Below are 22,323 nucleotides of genomic sequence, written 5' to 3' on the forward strand. Positions count from 1 at the left end.
TATTATACGGCTAAATTAAATTAGGGGCGTACAATTTTATTTACGGTCTGAAAAAACATGGCTAACAGTCCGCCATCTATCGTAACTTACTTAACTGTCAGTTGGAAACTTGACATAATGTCGCACGACTTGACAAAACTTACGCAACAACTTTTCAGCTACAAGGGACCAGAACTTAATGCTGAAGATATAGAATATCAAAACCCTTTTCGATTAGAAATTTTAGCTAGTTGAATTACCATAAGAAAAAAAAAACAAGTAAAAAAAAAAAAAGAGTATTCGTTTTTGGAATGAGATACATTATTTTTAGACACTTACCCGGTGGATTTGGATTCTTTATTAGGACGACTGTTGTAATACAACGGCTCTTCTGTAGGTCGTGGCCATTGGTCCGACTGAACATACATTTCCTCGGACTGGTCGTAATTATAATCATAACCATCCTCCTACAAAATAAATCGATACACCACCATTAAAAAGACAAACTTGAATTCTTTAACAATCTTTTCTTCTTCATCACCAAACTTACTTGCGTAGCTGGATAACCGCCGCCGTAATCATATGCCCAATGCCGCTGATCCGTGCTCGTATCGTTCGTTTCGTACGAATTTTCTCGACTGATTTCCGACGACCTCTGCGGCGATGGGTATTGATGGGCAACGCTCAGGTACTGCGAGGCCGACCCGTTGGCCTCGTGATGCTGGACCAGCGGATAGTTGACTTCGCTTGTATAATCGCTGTCCTCTGAGAGTCCAGCTTTAAGGAAGAAGAATCAAACAAAAGAGAGAGGTTAATGAGACACTAAAGGGCCAACCCTTGCCACCTCTTACGTCATTCAATCATGCACTCAATCACAGAAAAAGGTTAGAAAATTAACTACTGCTATTAAATATTGTACAGTCAACTGCACAGGACTAACTAAGGGGAATGGCATGACAATAGCAATAGAACAAAACTGGCAGTAATGAAGAGCAATTAGTTAGGGTGCTATAGAGATCATCAACGATAACGTGATCATAACGCATTAATAGACAAAACGAGATGCTGGATATTTTTATCCGCACCGGATTATGATCTCTTGCATGTCACTATTGATTGCTCAACTGCACGATCGGACAAACCCACACTGTTTATAGTCATATCTGCAGCGATCGATGGTCTACGTATGCCTTTCGGCCATTCCCCAATAATTCTCATCGCAAAAACCAAAAAAAGACAACCAGAACTACAAAACGAGGAAATCTACTTGGCTTTATAAACCTCGACAGAACGAAGAAAATCTAATGCGGCAGCACTATATCTAAAAAAGTATGGACTGGCACTGTGCAGAGGCGTGTACATAGCAAATCTACAGGGAAACGAGTCTCTATAAGACTATACTTTTTCACATATAAATTCTTCAAAAGGGAAGGGGAAAAAAAAGTGGTTTGACGCTATAGGAAAAATCTCATATCAATCGATAAGTACAGCTCGAAGTTGATATGTTGAGCGGATTATTTTCTTTTGATTAAAAGAACAGCAAAATGGCATTTTTTTTTTCTCTTTTTGGCAGAGGATAACAAAAGCCTTGACGACATGGCTTGCCTAAGACTAGCTGCATAAGTATCGTTTTTGATTGAAACACGGACTTTTGATGAGATTGTTCCTTTCCGAGAAATCCTTCTACGTTTTCAAGTTTTTGACCTTCTAACAGTCAATTAGTAGTTTAAAATGTGAACAGACGCGAAAGACAAGTGAATTTCTCCTAAAGGTCAGAAAACTTACTGCCTTTGCCAGTTCAATTTGTTACAATGCCAACAAACGGCCGACACTCATTTATAATTATTTCCTCGGAAAAACATGCAGTCACCCGTCATCTATAACCTTTTGCGAGTCGTCCCCCAAATGGATTTTAATACGTACAGTGAATAAGGAATTGCTGTTGGCGCCGCTTCCCACCGTCTCGCATCGAGGACATTTCTTGGTCCAGCACGTGGTTGTATGCCTCCAATTTACGCTGCATCCCGCCGAGGTCCACATCTTCCGAGTCTATTATTTTTCATTGTTACTTTTGTGGACATTTTTGGCTTTTCGAAATCATTTAAAAATAGATTACACAGATTCTTGGCTGCTCAAGAATCAATAGGATATCTGAAGAAACAATCGTTTTTTTCATCAATGTCTCAATCAAAATTGGATGAATATTCCAAATTTACGAAAGACACTGGAAATGCCTCGAGTATTAACGACACGTTGTTTACTACTACCGTATTCGGGATTGGTGATTACTATGTGTACAGGAGCTATATAGTAAAAAAAGAAAGGACAACTTGCGGGAAATCAAGTTTTACCAACCAACAATGTCCCACAAATGGCTTTTGCATAGCTTTCTTTTGCTAACGTACGTGTTATGTGCGACATGGCCAACAAAGCTGGGGAGATACAGAAAACAGCAAACAAAAGCTTTACCGTAAGGCAATTCGAAGCGGCAGTCAATGAGGAGGTAATCGCCTGTGGGATTTCGGGTACCGACCACCACTCCGTTTTCCATGATCTGCTCTGCATCCAACGACATCCACTGACCGATTCCTTCCTGCTTGTAGACAAGGGGAAGACACACAATAATTTAGCTCCGAAATTTTTGCTTGCTCATTTTATCACGACATCGATCCATCAGTCAACACCGACACGATGAAATTGGTTATCAGCACACGATGAAGAACGGATTGTTTTCTACCATCGATCGCTGAGGCCAACTGAAAGTAGTTTGGACACGGGGAACAAATGAACATTCGGCCAAAGTTTAGCAGGATTAAATTATAAATAACGACCTAGCTTGTTGACCCAGCAGTACACAACTGGCTCTTCAAACTGTCACGTATGACGATGAAGCGGTAAACAGATTGAAAAATAATTGAGAAAACCGTGACGTACGACAAAACACGAAAGAAGGGCAATAGAGGGCGTCTCTATATTGTAACCAGAGGCCAAGAAGCCTCGACTAATAGGATTGGTTATAGATCGAGCTTCAACTGCTAATGCTCTGCTAGTCGCCCCCTGGTCTACAAAAAAAAATAATATTTCTGTACTTTACACCTAAATGTACTTCATTGTAAAACAACGCGTACGTGAAATCATGTTGTCATAGTCGATTTTCCCTCCCGTGAAAACAATCAAACTGAATCACTATTGGAATAATCCAAGTGGCTCACGATATCTGGGAGTTTCTAATGTCTTATGGATTTGTTTTGTCGCTAGTCTCGACGATCACAGCCACTCCCTCTTCCTTGTGCGGGCAGCTAAAGCCGGGAAAGCTCAGTGCGACGTGCGTGAGCGTTTTTCTTTTTTTCTCGATGCTTCGAGTTGATCGACTGCACGGGCAGACATATACGTAACATCTAAAGCTGCAGCCGAGAAGACAGGCCAATATAGAGTTTCTCCCATCATTCAGACGAGATTATTTTGGGCCATGTCCGACTAGACTTTATCGTAGTTGAGGGTAAAAATGACGGAACAGTCTGTCAAGACATTGAGCTGCAAGAAAACGATAAGGTTCAACACGGAAGGATGTCGTGTTTAAAGATAATGACAGTCAGACAGAAAGAGGGGGGAAAAAAAGTGGAACACCTACTTCGTTCGAGTAGGGGACTTGCTGAAGTGGAAGCCAGTAGTGTCCCATTGCTTTGTCCCAAATGAGCCCTTTGTTCCAGACTTCGATGAGTAGACCCGTGTCCAGACAGTTGGTCTCGCTGTTGTGCATAAACAAGAAAAATAAGAGACATCATTATTTTAAGCCTTTGACGAAATTTTTGCTTATAAATCAGATATGTTACCCTTAAATCTTAGACGTAAACCAAGTTTTAAAATATTAGGTTTTAAAATAAAAAATGTCCATCTATTCTTGGTTTTTTGTTTTTGATTTTAAAAAGTTTTGAATGTCTTTATCCATCCGTCATTATGGATAAAGTTGATCTACGTCACCAGAAGTTAAGCTCTTCGTGAATCACTTGGGCAAATCGCCCACGGACGTCCTTGTGGTGAAACTCTGATTAGAGCTGATATAGTTTCCAGTTCATAGAACATCCAAGTTTGCGAGGATATCGCAGTATGCTCTAGAAATGTTTTTTTTTCTATGTATACACACAATGAACGTCCACATCATCAAATAATCAAAACTCAAACTGACGGAACGTGTACAGTAATAAACTGAGTTGAATAGACCAGTCACATTCATAAAACTTTAGTTCGCTTTGCCTTCGAATAAACGCCATATTAAGTCAGGCCTTGTTACAAGTGATTATGTAGCAAAACACAAAAGAAATGAAATAATTGAAAACACCCAGCCGGAGGAGATATATAGAACCAGGACATATCAGCAGTTGCTCGTGAAGACGAAGGGCAACAGGGAAGGAAATGTTAATTTATTATTTACAACCGTTTTGTTGTAGCTCGCTGTGGTGTGTGTCTACTGTTTTTGGACTTGGTAGCGCGATAAGAACACATCCATCACCCACTACGCAAAAACAAAAAGCGACTCTGCGGATAGGGCAAAGAACAAAGCAGACACATCAAGTAGAAAAATCAAATGAAATGCAATTCAAAGGCAATACGATAATGTCAGAGCAATTTCTTCTTTTATTGTTTTAATTAGATTTTGTATGTTTTCATGCTCGTCGTAGTACACTCTCGGCTGGCGGAAAAGCATTTGGAATTTACCGAGTCTACCAACCCCTTTTAAGGCCAGTAATAAACGAGAAATTCGCGATAAAAATGAGTAAATTCTAATTAGCGTTGATCGCAATCGAGCTAGACGTGTACGGGACTCGCACCGCGATAGGTTTTCAGAAGATTTTTTTCAAGAGAATCTTCTGCAATAAAGTTGGTTGCTATTCTCTAATGATGTGTTTACATAGCGTCCCCAAAAACCGATCGTTTTGGCTTACCAACTCCTGTGCTTTTTCCCCGATGATTCTACACTTAAAAGAGAATTATTATCTGGCTTACGATAGCACAATAAACTAGGCATTAACAGTTGCCCGCTATCGTTACTCGTACTGAGAACGTGACGATTGCATGGCTTTAGTAATGAAACCAACCACACGAGTTATACATCCGCGGGGTTCACTCTTACGGATGAGGATTAAGGTATACATACAACGAGTCTGACTACCTACGCGTCAACATGTGTAAGTCTCTGATTGCATATTCATTGGCATATTGAATTTCTTGTTTTCGTCTAATATGCTCTTCCATACACTCGGCTGATCCTAAAAGCTAATAGTTCTGCGGCCTCGAAAGTTTAATCTATTATAAATAAACATGGCTCTTTAGTGGCTTCTATGGGACTTTATTATTTATTTATTTTACATTCAAGAGGGAAAAAGTCTTGGCAGATTTCACCTTGGACTCACTTTTATCGATTTGATCTGAATGTGACGACCGTTGGAAAACTACTACATCCCACACCGCTATTTTATTGGCTTTCTTTTGTCGTTGACATTCGAAAGAAACTTTGTCTTTACGTGCAGAGGGTAAACCGAAGCGACATGAGTACGAACACAAAGTAGAAATGGTCATAGAATGAAACTTTAGGCTGGCGCGTAGAAAATTGCTATAGATATACTTTAGTTGTCGAACGCTGAGCTCTTGGAAATGGCTATCAAGTCTGTCGTGAATAAAGCAAGAATTAAAATGCAAAAAAAAAAAAAAAAAATCTGACTGTACATCCATCGCAGCTGGATGAACCTCAGGCGGATTACTGTGCAAACAGTAGACAGAGCGCGAATAGTACGGGGAAAATCATCAACATTGTGAAGATTGGCAAGTCCAATTGGCTCTAGCTCTTTGAATAATCCTCGCAAGATCCCTCACAAATATATCGAACAGGATCATGCGAATTTGCCTCGAGGTTTAACAGGAACATGTACTATAATACCAGTTGTGTATCTAGCATGTTGTTCGAGTGTTTTGGGGTGTAGACGTGCGTCACTTCCCAGCTCACTCGACCAGCACTCAGCACTTTCCAAATCGATCGTTCCGCTTTTTTTCTTTGATTTCTCTTTCACGTATGTGATGTGTTTGTGATTCTTTGCCAACAGTTCCTGCCCCACTGGTTGTGTTTTGTTTGCTCTTTTGTACTACAAATACCCTTTTTTTTCGACGTCGTGCTATTTTTTTTTCTAACGCGTTCGAGACCTTGCCCCGATCACACGAGCCGATAAGTTGGCGGCCTTTATTACATGTGTAAAAAAGATTCCTCTGATTACAGCATTTCTTTTTTCAGTGACCTACATATATTTCCTAAACCCAAGTCTGCATTTTTTCACCCCCTTCGTCTCGATTTATTTTTCAATCCAACCGTTTGTAGCGATTGCGCAATGCTAAGTCAGAGTTTGATGTTTAAACGCGATTTCGTTGCCCCTATTTCTCTCTACGTACTTTAGCGTGTTGCAGTCTACAACAACACGCTTGACTATCGTTTTCCGAGTTTAAAAAGGCAAATTTACGTGACACGCAATAATAGACGGCACCGGCAGCAATGCATCATGCGCGATGCCCCAGTGTCACTAACATATCACGTTATTGGACAGATGAATGATCACGGCCAATCGCTTCATCACGCAGACGCAAAGCAATTCTATCAAACAGATAACTCTTTAAGTAATCGGAACTACTACGTAAAAATGTGAAATAAAAAAATCGATTTTAACTGGTAATTTAATGGCGCATCAACATAATGACTCAGAAAGCTACGCCAAGAGGAAATCCACGCCGATAAACTAAGCTGAAAAGCCTTTGTCCCGCAATTCAAGCGATAAGTTGTCAACATCGTTGCATGCGCAAAAAATAAAAGTTCCCAATCTATGGCCAAGTGCTGACCTACATTTAAACAAATACGGCTTTCGGGTATAAGCCAATGCGCACACACAGTCCACAACAAAGACCATCAGCCCGTCATGACGTCAGTTGTCACCCCCGCCAATATCGACTAAGTCATTCTCATAATTTTATGGAGCTAGACCAGACGTAAAAAACGATCCGCTTTTGTTTTTCAGGTTGACTGCACTTAAACCGAATCGTTCCCCCTCCAACCCAAGTGTGCATTTTCGTGACACGCGCAAAATGCAGCGTCAATCAATTGAGATGCCAGTTCATTGTGTGTAGTAATGCGGACAGAATTACCGACCTACTTAGGCACACGTGCATCACCTGTATCATGCATTTTCTTATCTATGATAGGATAATAATTTAAAAATGACTTACAATAGAAAATCCTGTTCCCAGGCGGGATTGGCCCCTTTAACGGTGATCGTCGTGGATTTGACATTTTGCAATTGGAGAGTCACGTACGTGTTGAGCTGGTTGGCTGCAAATCAATTGAATAAGAAATAAAATTTTAAAAATAATAAAACTTGGAAACGCAGCAATGATTGAGAAAACAAACAGGCTATCGCTAGCGCCATCATGAGCAGACACAATCAAGAACAGAACAATATACAATGGCTTCTCCCATCTGCGATTCAATTTCCCTCACTTGTTTGCTGCAAAAGGTAATAGGGAAGGTCTGGCCAAGAAGCTGTTCTCGCTGACCTTTCAGTACAGACGTGTTCCCTTTAGAAAGGCACTGCTTTTACCTTGATGAAACGTCCAAACGTCTCTATGTATACAGCCATATTGCTTTGAGCAACCATGCTGAAAGGCTCTTTAATATATATGACAAAAGATCAAACGCCAAATGTTAGCAAAAAAAAAAAAAGCGCAGGGAAATGAAACAAGTCCTCTCTTCTCTGGTAATTGTTTTTGCCAGAGAAGAAAAGTCAGCGACTGCATTTTAAAATAAGAAAAACAAAAAAAAAAAACTATATAGATCCCCCCTCCCCCACAAGTGCTGCTACATTCAAAAGCAGTTCGTAGAGAACGAAAAAAAAAAAGGATACCCCGAAATAAGTCAATTGCAAATCGTCGTTGTGCTGATGCGACTCAAGAATATAAAGAACGCGTCCAACGGAGGAGTGGCATTCGTTGCTGACATTGAAGCAGATCGATAAGCTTGTTGACGCAATGCCGTTTACTGTTTTGCAGCCGTTTTATTTGTACGCACCAAAGCGGAGGAGGGAAATTATACCAAACGCGCGCACAACCAACTCGCTATCAGCGTCAAACAGCTGGCAATAGATGCGGATTAAATAAAGGAGGTGGCATTCGAAACAGACTGATCAACCAAGGCAACGTGCATTTACTTTTATTTTTATTTTTTTTTAAGGACTTATTTCTGACATCAATGGAATTCTTTTTTCTTTTACTGGACACGATGGAGAGCGGAAATTAAACTGAATCAAGCTGTCAAGATGGGCGTGTAGTTTCCTCTGTTGCCACGAATGATGGACCACGCGTAAAAAGAAAAGCCAAAAAACAAGGACACACATCCGAGAGACGACATCGAAAACAGACACACAAAAAAGAGAAACGTGATGATAAGACTTACCACTTGGTCCCGCGAACTTGGCCCGTTTCACTGTAAAGACAGAGAAAAAAAAGAACGTTAAAAATCAGTTACATGTAAGCACAAACACACATCAATATAACAAAGCACATGTGGCTGCATAGTAACAGCCCCCCCCCACCCCCAAAAAAATGGCGGATTGAATGATGCAAGAAAGTTCGAGAAACTTTATTCAATTGCCGAAAGTACTTAAACTACGTAAGCTCCAACGATTCTTTGAATAATAGAAAATAATAAGAGCTCTTGCTAAATAGCTGCAACATGTCTATTAGAAATAATGCTGTAAAAAGGTCAAACGTCTTCGAGATTAGGAAGAGAAACTGAACGAAAGACAAGTCTGTTAACTGCTTTTGACCTTTAACAGCATCCAACCATCTTGTATTGCAGTCCTATGAGACTGCAAGCCTAATTACATTCAGTATTATTTTACAACTGTCTGTAATTAAGCAAAAAAGAAAGTAAAATGGTGAGTGTATATTGTAAAAGATTAAACAATTGCAGTCGTGTGGCCTGTTATGATGCCCAACAGTTGACTAGGAAAAAGATTTCTTTTCTGTGGGAAGCATAAGGAAAATCAAGGACATTTCTCCAACGTAAATGTGAAATCTATGGCGCTTTGAGTAAGAGTCAACAGATGGCAAAATAATAAAATTAAATTACAAGGAGCCCAGTACTACCAACTAATAAATCGAAAAATGTGTCCTAAAAGAATTAAATACGATAAAATCTGACAAAGTAGCAGTGATTCTTTTAACCAAAGTAGTTCGAGTCGATTGAATTAACTACTTGCTTTTACTCGAAGCAAAGGGCTAATGAAAAGGGTACGTCAATTGGCCAAAATGAGATTCACGTAGGAAATTTATCTAATTATTCTCGACTAAAATCGCTTTAAACTTAAACTCATTCACATTTCACAAAAACATTTGTACCCAAGATTTGAATAACACATTAAACAGCATGGCCTGCAAAAAGACTGGGGCCTCAAATCAATTTACTGCAATTCTTTGTGAGGGACACTAATTATGTCAGATTCGTCTTTGGTAACTACGTACAGCATGACATGCTAATACGAATGAGACTTGTACTTGAGCAAAATACAGGGTTCAAAAATTCTTAAACGTACAGACAAAAAATTGCAAATCGGGCCAAGGCGCCATTGACCACGTGTTAATGGCGCTTTGTGTGTTACGGTAACAAAATTTTTGTTGAGGTAGTTTCAAAATCCTCGTACTTTGCATAGCGACCACATCGACCACGAATTCGACAAATTGGATAAGTTGCAAAATAGGAAACAGTTCATTTTACACGAAACACGATGCCATAGATACAATCATATAACAATCATTTCAGTTACCAAGTTTTGTGTCGCCTAGCAGTACAGTAAAATCAAGCCGGCAGGAGATGTGTGATCACAAACTTTACAATCACAATATAGAATACTTTCGACTGGCTGTGGAACGTTTTGTCACTATGTGTCCCTAGCGGAGTCACTAGTTTTGCTACGAAAACTTTAGCTGCCATGTTTGCTTCGTATGCCTAACGTCTACAGTTCAGCACCGTCCAAAGGCTAATGGCTACATCCGGTGATAGGCCTTAGGCGGGAAGAATCGTTTCTTTCTAGTGTGTGCCAAGTTTGATCATTTTTTATTTCATTTTTAATGACATTGTTTAACATTTAAATCACCATCTTTGGTCAAAAAATGTTTTTAGATCATTATAAAATATTTTTTTGTGAAGTTTTAATATTTATTTGAGTGAAAAGTTGGAAATCTGGCATCGATTGAAGTCAGTTGCCGCCTTCGTCACTTGCCACAATTGACGTGACTCATCTTCCTTACGGGCTACATCGTAATGTATTGCTGTAAAAATCGTCAAACTAAAAGTATTTTAAAATTTTCACAATTGCTTGTCAATTTTACGTTTACGATGTCAAACCAGTCCCAACATCTGAATTCCCCGATTCTGAATTATTAAAACCCTCCCAGTTGTTGGTAAAGAATCTCCCTAAAGATTGCGAGCATGTGCTCCCCTTCGTCCTCCACTTTTCCCGTAACACAATTGACTCGCAGTTTCCAAAGAAACGGGTATCACACGTGATAATATGACGATGAAAAATTGTCACGGCACAACACACTGTGGTCTAACGAGAATAATAACGCGATAAAAGGACCAAGGTAACCAACATAAAAGGATAGCCTTTAATCGTCAGCATTATCGATTGCAGTGGGTGGTGTGTGGGACGTCCCACCCACGAGGAAAGCCCACCATTTTGTATGCGGAACATGTTGTCAACAGCCTCTCTGTACATAAAGGACACAAAAGGTTGTTATACGTTTACATTATATATCTAAACGCAGCAGCATAAAGAGCCACTACCAACTGCCCTAACAGGATGTAGTTTATATTTTATACGTTGGCGGATGCTGTGACAAACGGGAAGTACACGCCAACTAATTTGAATTGAATGCTGTCAATAACATGCAGTTCTTCCGAAGGCGAGTTCATCCTTTAAACTCGGTAAGAAATTGATACTCTACGTAGGAAGATAACTTTGTTTGCGTAAACGCTTTTAAAATGCGCGCGAGGTTCAGTTGCGTTGCCAAGGAAGACGCGCTGAACACGGGACCCTGTTGGTTGCCCGCGCAATTTACCACGGAGAAAAACCCTACGGCGCACGTCTGAAATTCTTCTGACGCATTTTATTGACATAGAGATTTCCTCTTTCTTCTAATATCCCTTTCTCTATCCTGTTGGATGTTTAGAGCCCACGTACTCGCGTCACTGATGCGTGCTGAAGATTCTCGTTTTCTTTGATTTCCATATTTATTTTATTCGCAAAATGGCCGCCTTGCGGTTTCCTCCCCCCTTCTCTGTTTGATCCTACGCTCTGCCAGATGCATTTATCCCCCTTTTTTTTACGAATTTAATGCACCAAACACGTTCTTCTTTTGTTCCTTTTTTGCACTTGTTCCCAAAATTTGGATCTCACACTTTGGCAGTTCTGATAAATCCGCATTAGTCCAGCATAAGTCCGTCTGATAGCTGCAGACACAATAGGAAGCTTCTTCAGACTGGAAAGCCATTAGACTGAATTCATCGCACAAATGAGTTCAATTATTTAATTATATTTCTATTACTGCGCCAGAATGACGTAACGGCAGATCGAACGTAACCCAATTTTTCAAGTAGCAAGGACAACTTGTGTGTGCCTATCAAACATTTCCAGTGGCTTCCTGCTGTGTCGTACAAAGTTCCGTTTTGTCAACAAATGTTTCCCATTCCTTTTCCCATCAATAAATTATTTGGGCAACTCGACAGTGTCATCCCGTTAGCTCTGCCGTTGCCCTTGTTTATCTTTTACGTCCGTCTTTCTCACGATCGTCTCTTCCTTTTATATTAGGGGAAAAGACTTTTTCATATCAGTTGTTCGACATTGACAAATCTTGTGTTAACCGCGTGCGGCCTTGTATTTATTTAATATTTATTTACTCTTTTTGTTTTGCCATTTCTTTTTAGGTTTTTCTGCTCTAGACGTTTAGCGTAGCAACCGAATATTCGCAATCGCTCCCTTTTATGTAACCTCGTTTCGAAAAAAATTGCAGCGATGATATCAATCACTGGGATTTGAAATGGAATTTAAACGACTTCGGAGGAACTAATGGGCGACGGGAGAGAAGATCCATCTTCGATAGTAAGTGCTGCCACGATTTTGAGGAAGGAAGTAAGAGAAAGTATTTAGAAATTGGTGGCCGCCAACCTCATCGCCGGTGCTGCGAGTGGGAGGAAAGTGCGCGTGGATGCTACCGCTCTTCCTCCGTGAGCGGAATGAGGAAAGGATGTTCTCCGAATTTTCTATTTTCCCCAACGAACAGAAGACGGATTAATGGAATGTTTAAATCCCTACCGGCACGCCCTTTTTTTTTTTTTTTTTTTCAGGGTGAAATACTTGACGGGCAAACAGAGGCGACCCCCACTTCAAATGACGCAGCAGAATAACAGAACGAGAGAGCAAGATTTTTCGTCGTACTTCGATTGTATCCGGCTGCCGTTTATTCGTGTACCGGATTTCGAATGAAGCGACGTGGCTAATCAGATTGCGTATACGTGTGCAACCTCTGGCAGAACCTTCGTGATTTCAAAGTGAGAATGTGCGGAATGGCAGAAACGGGTGCGGTCCTCTATTCCCGCAAGGGCCGTTTGGTACAACTCCCCAATCACGAAACAAAGCAGGAAAAAACCAAACATGTAGCTTCTCTTGCATTAACTAGAAGGTGATTAAAAGTAACCAGATAATGAAGTTTTCTTTTAAAAAAAAAATATGAAACTTTTCATATTGGGTAAGTAACTTGATATTACGTTTGGAAGGGAAACAACGTTTTTACCAGTGAAATTGCGTTTCTGAATCTTAGGGAAAGGAGCTGGGCTTGCCACACCCTAAACGACAAATCAAAAACCGTAGCCACTTGTTTGTCAAGTTCGAAATTAATACGATGGGCAAACATCACAAGAAATTGATGTCAGCACTTAAAAAATAGTGTTAGATGAGGTAACTGTTATCGATAAGGAAGGTCCTTCGACTGTAGTCCATACAATTTATATGTAAAGATAAACAGGCTTGATCGTGACTGAGCCAATTTCCTTTTCAAAGACGAGCTCTGGATAAACTAAAGATTATTTTTTATTATTTACTAGCGTCCTAATGTTCTCAGTAAATTATCAAGGGTTCCATTAGCCCTAGTAGTGACATGTCCCGACATTCTTGTTTGGCTTTCCGCATGTTGCGCTTTTGCCAATCTTCATCACTCACGCAGCCGCAGGCACAAATTACAATTTGATTTTGAAATCAAGTGATCCGTTCACCAAAATAAACTGTATCTACGGGGAAACTGAAATTAACGGGAGATCAACATCATGCAGAAGAAGAGGGCAAAGTACAAATAGTCGGTTGAACAGTGACTCAAATGGACACGCCTCAAGATCGGAAACGTTACATCTACGAAACTGAATTTACAGTTGGACGAACACTTGTTGCAGCAGCCAAATTTTGACAAATGAACATTATCAGCTATTAATTTCGCCATCCTGTGAATGATTTCAAATTTGATTGCTGTAGTAAACGATTTCTCAGTCCACTGGATATTTTGCTTGATCATGTGCGTATTGTTAGCCAATATTTTCAGTATATCTAAGACTTGATCTTCGTTGATTCGCGGGGATCAATCAAACCTGATAATAATTCAGTCATCGGTTAAGAAAAACCGACCAGCCCAAATAGAAAGAGCGTAGCCAACACTTACAGGCTTGATAATCTTGACACAATAATTATAAAGTACCCGTATATGTTATTCTCCTCTTCCAAGACAAGACTTGTAACATGGACTTATTAACAACACTTGCAATTCCTGTTGTGCAACAACTGTACTGAATGCTGATAAGTATTCAGAGACAAGACATCGTGTACCGTAGTGCTCTGAAGACTTCATGCCGAAGTTCTTTAAATACATTGATTTTTGCACTGAAAAACTAAAAAAACTAGAAATATCTTTATGTGGAACATCATGGAATTCAGTTTGTTGTCCCCGAGCGTTTCGACTAGCCATAGTCTCGCCTGTTCCTATATGACGTACGGAAGCATAGCCAGAGGATTATATAGATGATACTTGGAATGGGACGAATTCAACCTAACACCATAACATAGCGGAATCTAACTGAACGGAAAACCATACGTTCTACATTATGAAGTCGAATTCCGTCGTAGCAGCCAAATTACATTAAATGAACCATATCAGATATTAATTGCGCCTTCTAATAAATGATTCGCAATTCAATTGATGCAGCAATTGCTTTTTCTGTCAAATGGAAAGCTCAGCCGCTCACGTCGATACAGACGACCAACATTTTTATATATGTAGTGTTTGATTTTTGCTCTCTGAAATCCTCGATTATAGTGTGCATGAAGGCTAAACAACAATAAGTCAAGGATGTTTCCCCCTAGCTGGGCTGGGTTTGGAAACGCTGCGCTTATTTCATGCCACACAATCTTATTCAAATAACACGAAAGTATATCCGTATTTGTTGTTTTGTCCTTCCAAGACAAGACTTGTATCATTGACTTATTTACACAATTTATATCTGCTGTAGCGCAACAACTGTACCGAATGCTAAAACGTATGCTGAAACAACACATCGTGGTTCGTAGTGCTCTTAAGATTTTATGTCCAAGTTCTTTAAAAGTATAATGATTTTTAAGAAGCAAGTAGAAGACGGAGGACAAACTCCAAACAGTTGGCTGAACGGGGATCTCAATGGGCACACTCCAAGCGGTACAATCAGCAACGTTACGTCTACGAAGCCGGATTTACAGTTGTACGGACACCTGTTTGTAGGAACCAAATGATAGTAAATGAACATTAACAGCTATTAATTGTGCCATCCTATGAATGGTTTCATATTTAATTGTTACAGCAAAGAATTCTTCAATCGACTAAAAAACGTAGCCTTTCATGTCGGTTACTCTTGTACGAATATTTTCAATATTTGTTGTGATTGATTTTCTGTTGAATTTGAATAAAGGTTATGTGTTAGCCTCATGGGCTGGAAAATGTTAGAGACCATCCAATAATATAGCAGGTAGGACTGCTACATTTGAGAAACATTCTCAGAAAGAACAAACTAACCCTTAACTCTTTAACTTGAACAAATAATAACACGGAAGTACCCGAATTTGTTGTTCTCCTCTTCCAGGACAATACTTGCACCATGGACTTATTAACAACACTTGCAATTGCTGTTGCGCAACAACTGCACTGAATGCTGATAAATATTCAGAGACAACACATCGTGTACTGTAGTGCTCTGAAGACTTTATGCCAAAGTTCTTTCAATACAATCATTCTTGTAATGAAAAACAAACAAAAATGTATCCTTATGATGGAAACTCATCCGTTTGTTATCTTCGGGTGGTGCGACTAGCCAGTCTCGTCTTTCCCTATGACCTCATGAATTATAGCCAGAGGCAACTTGCAATGGGACGAATTCAACCTTACTTCATTACATAACGGAATCAAACTAATATAATTAGGGCTATCAAATTAAAGAACCGCAAATTTCGATTAAGAACATTGTTAACCCCTTCAAATTCCATCGAACGTGACTGTTCGATACCCCTGCCGTGTCACCATTCACAAAGGGCACCACTTAACAAACGATTGATCTTCTTCTTAGTATTCTTGGTTGTCTATATTAATAAACTGGATACCATAATAGAACACACAATAATGGTTAGTGGGCCCACTAATATTTAATGGTCCTCATTCCGTGAGTAGTCATCAAAAATTTAAGTTTCCTCATTATGCAGTTACGTGACCTAAACTGTTACACATAAAAGGTTCACATGTCACAATACCGATTACCACTACTGAAACAAAACCGTCTGATTAGTACCATTCGTTCCCCTCAAATTATTAGATAAGATTCGTTGAAAATTTCAAAATGCTCATCCGAATAATGCCTTATGAATATGCCTTTCAACTCAAACGATTGCAGCGTGGGCAAATCTGTCTCCGTACGGACCCTGATGTTTATGTCTTTCTCTCTTGTTAGCATCGCATCGTTTTATTTAGCCAGTCTAATTGGGTTAAACTGGAAAACAGACCCGCAACACGACCTCATGCAGCGTGTACCATACTACTCGTCGACCCGCAATTAAGTGCGCTACCCTCGTAGTATACCGAAGCTTTCATATTCAAAAAAGAAGAACCTCGTATGATGAACCCAATCCGTTCACATATTATCCAATCCGTGTGCGAAATACTATATGAAATGGAGTCTGCCAGAGATCAGTCGTTCATCCGGAGAAGGATATCTGCGCATCATCAGGAAAAAGGTATGCGCCCACCCCCCCCCCCCCACGCTCTGCATTACAAAAACCATAGGGAAAAAACGAATATCCTCCATCATAAAAAATTCAAGAGAGCAATACATACTACATGGGAAAGTCTTTAAATAATGACATCAATACCGTTTCGTTTTTGGAATAAAATGTCATGTGCATTTTTCTTGAATAGCCAACCCCGCCTTTCATTAAAATTAACAGCACAAGCTTCTCAATGACTATACCTACGAGCCGATAAATAATTTGCTCAGTTTATATTTGACCTCTTTCTAATTTTGGGTCAATGTAAAATACAAAAGACTGACTCGTTGTTGGTAAATAAGGTCTATATTTACCATCATTATTGATACACGGATATTTATAAATAGAGGAACGACGAGCCAAAAACTATCGATCCACATTATATACTCCAGCGCTGCGCAGTGACTGCTATCCATCTAGACATATCGGTGGATATATGTGGGTCAATAATCACGCACATAAACAAGCGGAACTTCCAGTTCGAAAGTATACAAAGAATAAAAAAAATGAAACGTGAAATTAAAATTAAATGAAACAATTTTCATTCTTAGCTCGATATCGTTCGACATATCTGTCTCCATTATGTCAAAAGTTTGTGTTGTTTTTTGTTTTTTTCGTCGTATTGATTTTGGCTAAAGGGAAGGGTGAAAATCCCACACAGTATAATCAAGGAGAGAAAAAGATGATTCATTCAATGGACGTTGGCCAGAGGGGACAACGTCTACATCAACAACAAAAACACAATTCTATATGAAGTAAAGAAAGGCATATGAGACCAATGTCGGGATCGTCAACTGTCCATTGCTTTATGAAAGCTACTGAATATTTAAAGAAAGAGCCAACGGCTATCAAAATATTCATACGCAACAACAACAACAACAAAAAATCCTCTTTTTGTTCCCTTCTGTTTATCGCGTAGGCTACTCGGATTATTTTTACTTCTATGCACATAATAGGATGCAGATATACGAGATGGATGGGCAAACTGGCGGCAGTAAGCAGCTATCAATTCAGAAGCCCCTTTTTTTAAAAAAAAAAATCTTAAGAAAAAAGGGAAAGAATAAAAAATGTTTGGACAGTCAGCTTGCGGAAAGGACTGACCGCGTGAATCCATCATCGGCGGTCGACACCACATACGAGCTGTCTAAGGTCACTATCACCACAAGGCCAATTTTTTTCTTCGTTTTACATATCTAATGTAACGGATTTTTGTGTGTGTGAGTGACAAGAACCCAAAAGTTAGTGCAATGTCACACTTATTCTGTGCGGGATAAACAATCAAGCGAGTTGATGTTGTAGCCTTGCGTAGATCTTGATACAAACGCCCCTTTTCCGTGCGGGAGACGATGGGAAGGCGTGCGTGAAGGAGAAATTGCCTTTGTAATCCGGTTCGTATAGTTCGCAACATATCTATAAATACGATCTATAATGGTCAAAGACGTTCGCTTTTATCTATAATACGCGTACCTAATGCCCCTGCGGTTCAATCGCTGAAATAAGAAGCGCTATTTCGCTGGGATTGTGCAATCCAGGGCGGAATTTAAGACGCAATAAAATATGACGTCATCGCAAGGGCGGAACCAATCAGAAAACAAAAATGCGACTGTCGAGAACAGATGGGTTGAATTTCTTTTCTTTTTTTCTTCTTATTTAAATCAAACATGTATTATCAGGCCCATCATCACATGAGGAATCAAAGGTTAGGACCGGTCATCCGGTCTGCTCTTTGTGTTCCCTCAGTCAACACATATATTTATCTATCGATTTGGCGTCTTAAACTCTCCCTCCCTATACGCTTTTATTTTTCTCGGCTTATTTTCTGATCTCTCGAATTTCCTGTTGCCCAGCTCGAGTTCTATTACGATATTTACTGCACATAGAAATATAGTCGTGTATAATATATAGATCTATAGGGACTATATATCTATATAGAAGTAAATAGAACCACAAGACTGTTCTTGGAAGTCGTTCGTCGTTGGGGACTAGGAAAAGAAAAAAGGAAGAAGATGCAGAGATCCACTTTGACGTTTAGTATGGGGCTGTCCTCTCTTTCTAATATTGGCTTCATTTTTAGTTCACTTCACTAGCCAGCAGTCTATCTTTTATACTCACTCTAAATATTATAAACACAAAAGTTACTGGTATACCTTTTTGCACATATGAGCTTATAGAAATGAGCTTTCTATTTATCAGGAGGCACAACCTTTTTACTGCAAACTATTTTTTTACCGATTCCAGCAACACTCGAACATTCCCCCCCTCTGTTTTTATTCTTCTTTTAAACATCCGTTAAGTGGAAATGCACTTAAACTGTCTGTTAAAACGCACTCTTGGCCCTTTTTTAAAATTCACGTGACATTCATCTTTTCAATCTGTTCTGTCTTTTCTCCTGTTAGCTCAGACTTAATATTTCGTTTTGCGCGCAGCTCCGTTACACAGCGGCTGACTACACGAAAGTAGATCTAATGGTAATACGGCATCTATAAGAAGAAAAAGAAGAACGAAAGGAGATGGCCGGATCGGCAAAAGCGATGGGAGACAAAAGAACGCAAGAGAAAAAAGTCTCTGATTGTTTCTGAGCCCTCGGGACGACAATCGGGGCAACTCGAAACCCCCCCCACAAAAAAAAAAAATTGAAAATAGAAAAAAAAAAAAAAGTGGGTGTGTACACGTATACACACAGCTGGCAGCGGTGGGGAGCCCTTTCTGCACTCAATAGTGTAGTGGTGGCGGCCGCAAAGGCAGCCAACGCCGATTGAACGGTCGATAACGGCGGATGGCGCGCTGCTATAGAGAGAGACTCGAAATAAGATTGTGTCGAGAAGGGGTGGGTATGGGGAGATCATCGATCGCACACCCAGCTGCTTGTTATTCCTCACACTATAGATTTGGGTATAGTCAAGCTTTCCAGCACCCATCGACCTGCCCCTGTATATATTGTCTGTTCATAACGCGGTGGGATATTTATCAGAGAAACAACAAAAAAAACAAAAATGTGACATGTTACACCGAAGATTTCGAAAATGACACGCGCTAACAAAATTTAACAAACAAAAAAATGTGTCGTTCATGCCGGTGAGAAAGGCGGAAGTAGAAATCCAGTGGGTTCAAAATAGGCCACAACGTACACATGTGAGACCGTGAAGAAGACAAAACGTTTCGCAATCTCTGGTGCGATAAATATTATAGATAACAAGATTGGCCGCACGAATTACGTGAATTAAGATAGCGGCTAATGTTTACGGGTGTAGCTATACGTGCCGAATGATTATTACAATGCCGAGTCGTTAACAAAAGAAATTGTAGTCGTCATGGCACGGTCATAGATTGATAGCCACACAACAATCTGTATATATAGTAAACTTGAATAGATTACACACACACTCAGACACACAGGGAAGGCCTAACTTACCCGTAACGCTAAGTAGAGACATAGCTAATGCGACGAGACCGATGGTTCTGACTAGTTCCAGGACGTGGGTTCGCCATGGACACGTCTAATTTCGCTAAAGTTTTTTGTTTTTGTTTCGTTCTTGTGCCCTTGTATTATTAGTTCCGGACAGTATAATACGTTTGTTTGCACTATCCACTCTTCTTGTTGTTTGTCGAACGTTGTTGTCTATTCTTTTTCCATTCTCGTTATGATATAAAGACGTTCGATGTACAACATAAAAAGATACTCCACATCAGCTGTAGACACGGACGATAGCGTGTGTCGTACAAGACCTATACGCACCAGCAACGTTGGAAGATTTCCTATTTTTCTGTCATAGATTTTTTAGATTTCTTTCACAATTTTCGTTGCCAATTGCTATGCAACTTGACGATCACGCAAAAAGGCCCGGGACTATTGCAAACGACGTCCGTCGCCGTCGCATACATAGACTGATTGGTTGGGACAGAAGGGTTCTTTCTATTATGCCACCACCATGGAGCACTGGCCAACCATTTTTGAAAAAAAAAAAGGTGTTTTCCTCTGCGTGTCCCGATGTCACCCTCCTTTTTGAACTATTGGATAGCTCCTGTGGGAACTCGTCGTCATAGGAGGCGAAGTATAATAAGCGAAAGAAAGGAAGAACGAGAATAGACCAGCTGCGAAACGATTCGAGTTTTGACTATTACAAAAAAACGGGGATGACTAACGATCGAACGTCTGTGTTGACACTTTTTCCCATGTGTGGAAACCCTACGTTGAACACAGTTGTGAGCGGATGCGTCTGTTTTGTGACCAATAGGAGCTAGCCACTCGCTCCTTGAACAGACCCGAAATTGTTGGGGGCCAACCTTTCCAGAACAAATGGCGAATGCAGTGGAGAAAAAGGGAATGTTATTGTCCTGTCATCTAGTGTCAAAAGCTTATCTGACCCAGAGATAGTTAACGCAAGTCTAATTTTTTCTTTTTTCTCTCTCTATCTTCTCTTCCACTAACACAGACACACAACACACACACTCTCGCTCTCGCAGACACACTGGCGCACTGTAGCAATCTAACAGCAAGAGTCAGGGTCTGGCTTGACGTAGTGCGCGATCGGTTGCAGCGATGCCGCTTTTCACTTTATATCTCCGGCCGATATGTGTTTTGTTTGTTTTTTTCGGTTCGCACCGTGTGCCGATCATCAATGTTGTGGTTGTATCCAACTCGGCTTTGGATCTTATAAGCGATTTCCCCAAGATCCTTTGCCGTCCGATTGTGATGGTCGGCGCCTGCTTGGCTCCTCCTCCAGATGAAGAACAATCAAACGGCGGACGGCTTTTCTTGGCTGCGTGATGGCAAAACGACAAGAAAGAAAAGCCAGAAATCGTGTGCTGCTACATTTAAAGTAGAACTTGTTCAAGTGAGCAGAACAAGAGCCACTCGTTTGGATTTATTTCTCTGGCTCGACGATTGCTTCAAGGTTGGATCACTTGCATATCCTACTGTGTTCTTCCGCCTCCAATGCTCTTTTGCTTCCTGCTTCAGACCTCCTCTTTATCGACCACTGTGTTGTGTGTCGTCAGAAACTGACAGCTCGTTTCATGGACTAGCATATCGAACCGGTAGTCGACCATCATTCGCGCCGCGCTTCAATCCACTGTGGTCTTCCTGCGCCCTTCTTAATGTGTCCCGCGTGTTGCCCCGCTTCTACTTGGTCCGCGCCATTTTCACATCCAGACCGCCAGCGATCGCCATCTATGGACGGCTACATTCAACCGAAAAGGAAGGGATCACGTACCGAAGAAAATCACACACGAAAGCAGCGATACCGAAAGACTTTCACGTTCACGCTGCTGACGATGGAACTCGATCGGCAACCAATCGTGTTGTGTCGATGAACGTTGCCGATAAATAACTAACGTAAGCAGTAGGCTCATCGGCGTCGAAGATGTGGCACTCTTCAAGTTGGCCACGGGTTAACGTAAAGTGGACGAAGAGCAGCGATGGCTTGCACGGTATAAATCACGAACTGTTTCACGCCATTTCGGATGGGTCTTCCGGAAATTGACTTGCTTTAATTGTAACACGAATAACTTTGGCTAAATAATTTCTTTTGATGCAACGTTCTCCTTCCGGCAGGCGATCATCGATGCTTGGACTGACAACAACGATGATGGCGATGGTAACGTGAACTTCCTATTACAGCTGTGGAAACAGTTTAAGACGCCTTCTGGTGGTCGACGTCGATGAAGCTGTTCAAAAAGGCCAACAAGCGGCGCCGTCGTCGTCGACTGCCACATCCACGACACAACAAAAGGTTCTACCGTAAATCAAATCCTGTTCTACCCCAATTTTTTAACTCGACTCTTCTTCTTAAATAAAGACATACTATGACATCGTTCTAATAAACAGTTTTGATTCCCCCTATTTATTTTTTTTTTAGAAGATAAAACCCCGGATTGTTTGACCTGTCAATTCGTATCATTCAATGAGCGCAATAGAAATGCCATA

General features: G+C 40.5%; 1 protein-coding gene and 2 long non-coding RNA genes across 7 annotated transcripts in view; 2 read left to right on the plus strand and 1 right to left on the minus strand.

The window, feature by feature from the left end:
- LOC116928319 (protein unc-13 homolog B) overlaps nucleotides 1-20,366 on the minus strand; it is a 58,810-nt gene extending 38,444 nt beyond the window's left edge. For all 5 annotated transcript variants that reach the window (XM_045178243.1, XM_045178242.1, XM_045178240.1 and 2 more), the window contains exons 1-8: nucleotides 19,810-20,366; nucleotides 8,465-8,494; nucleotides 7,243-7,345; nucleotides 3,611-3,728; nucleotides 2,449-2,575; nucleotides 1,903-2,028; nucleotides 530-756; nucleotides 319-446 (exon numbers count right to left, since the gene is read on the minus strand). In XM_045178243.1, coding sequence (XP_045034178.1) covers nucleotides 319-446; nucleotides 530-756; nucleotides 1,903-2,028; nucleotides 2,449-2,575; nucleotides 3,611-3,728; nucleotides 7,243-7,345; nucleotides 8,465-8,494; nucleotides 19,810-19,831 — 881 coding nt within the window. In that variant the 5' untranslated portion in view covers nucleotides 19,832-20,366. The remainder of the gene's footprint in view (nucleotides 1-318; nucleotides 447-529; nucleotides 757-1,902; nucleotides 2,029-2,448; nucleotides 2,576-3,610; nucleotides 3,729-7,242; nucleotides 7,346-8,464; nucleotides 8,495-19,809) is intronic.
- LOC123475508 lies at nucleotides 10,290-12,078 on the plus strand. Its single transcript, XR_006650644.1, has 3 exons — nucleotides 10,290-10,804; nucleotides 10,874-10,999; nucleotides 11,999-12,078. It is a non-coding gene; the product is annotated as an uncharacterized LOC123475508 (long non-coding RNA).
- On the plus strand, nucleotides 12,072-13,954 carry LOC123475507. Its single transcript, XR_006650643.1, has 3 exons — nucleotides 12,072-12,173; nucleotides 12,419-12,819; nucleotides 12,892-13,954. It is a non-coding gene; the product is annotated as an uncharacterized LOC123475507 (long non-coding RNA).
- Nucleotides 20,367-22,323: the final 1,957 nt, after the last annotated feature.

The sequence above is a fragment of the Daphnia magna genome, linkage group LG8, assembly GCF_020631705.1.
Source record: "Daphnia magna isolate NIES linkage group LG8, ASM2063170v1.1, whole genome shotgun sequence".
In the NCBI taxonomy this organism is placed as follows: Eukaryota; Metazoa; Arthropoda; class Branchiopoda; order Diplostraca; family Daphniidae; genus Daphnia; species Daphnia magna.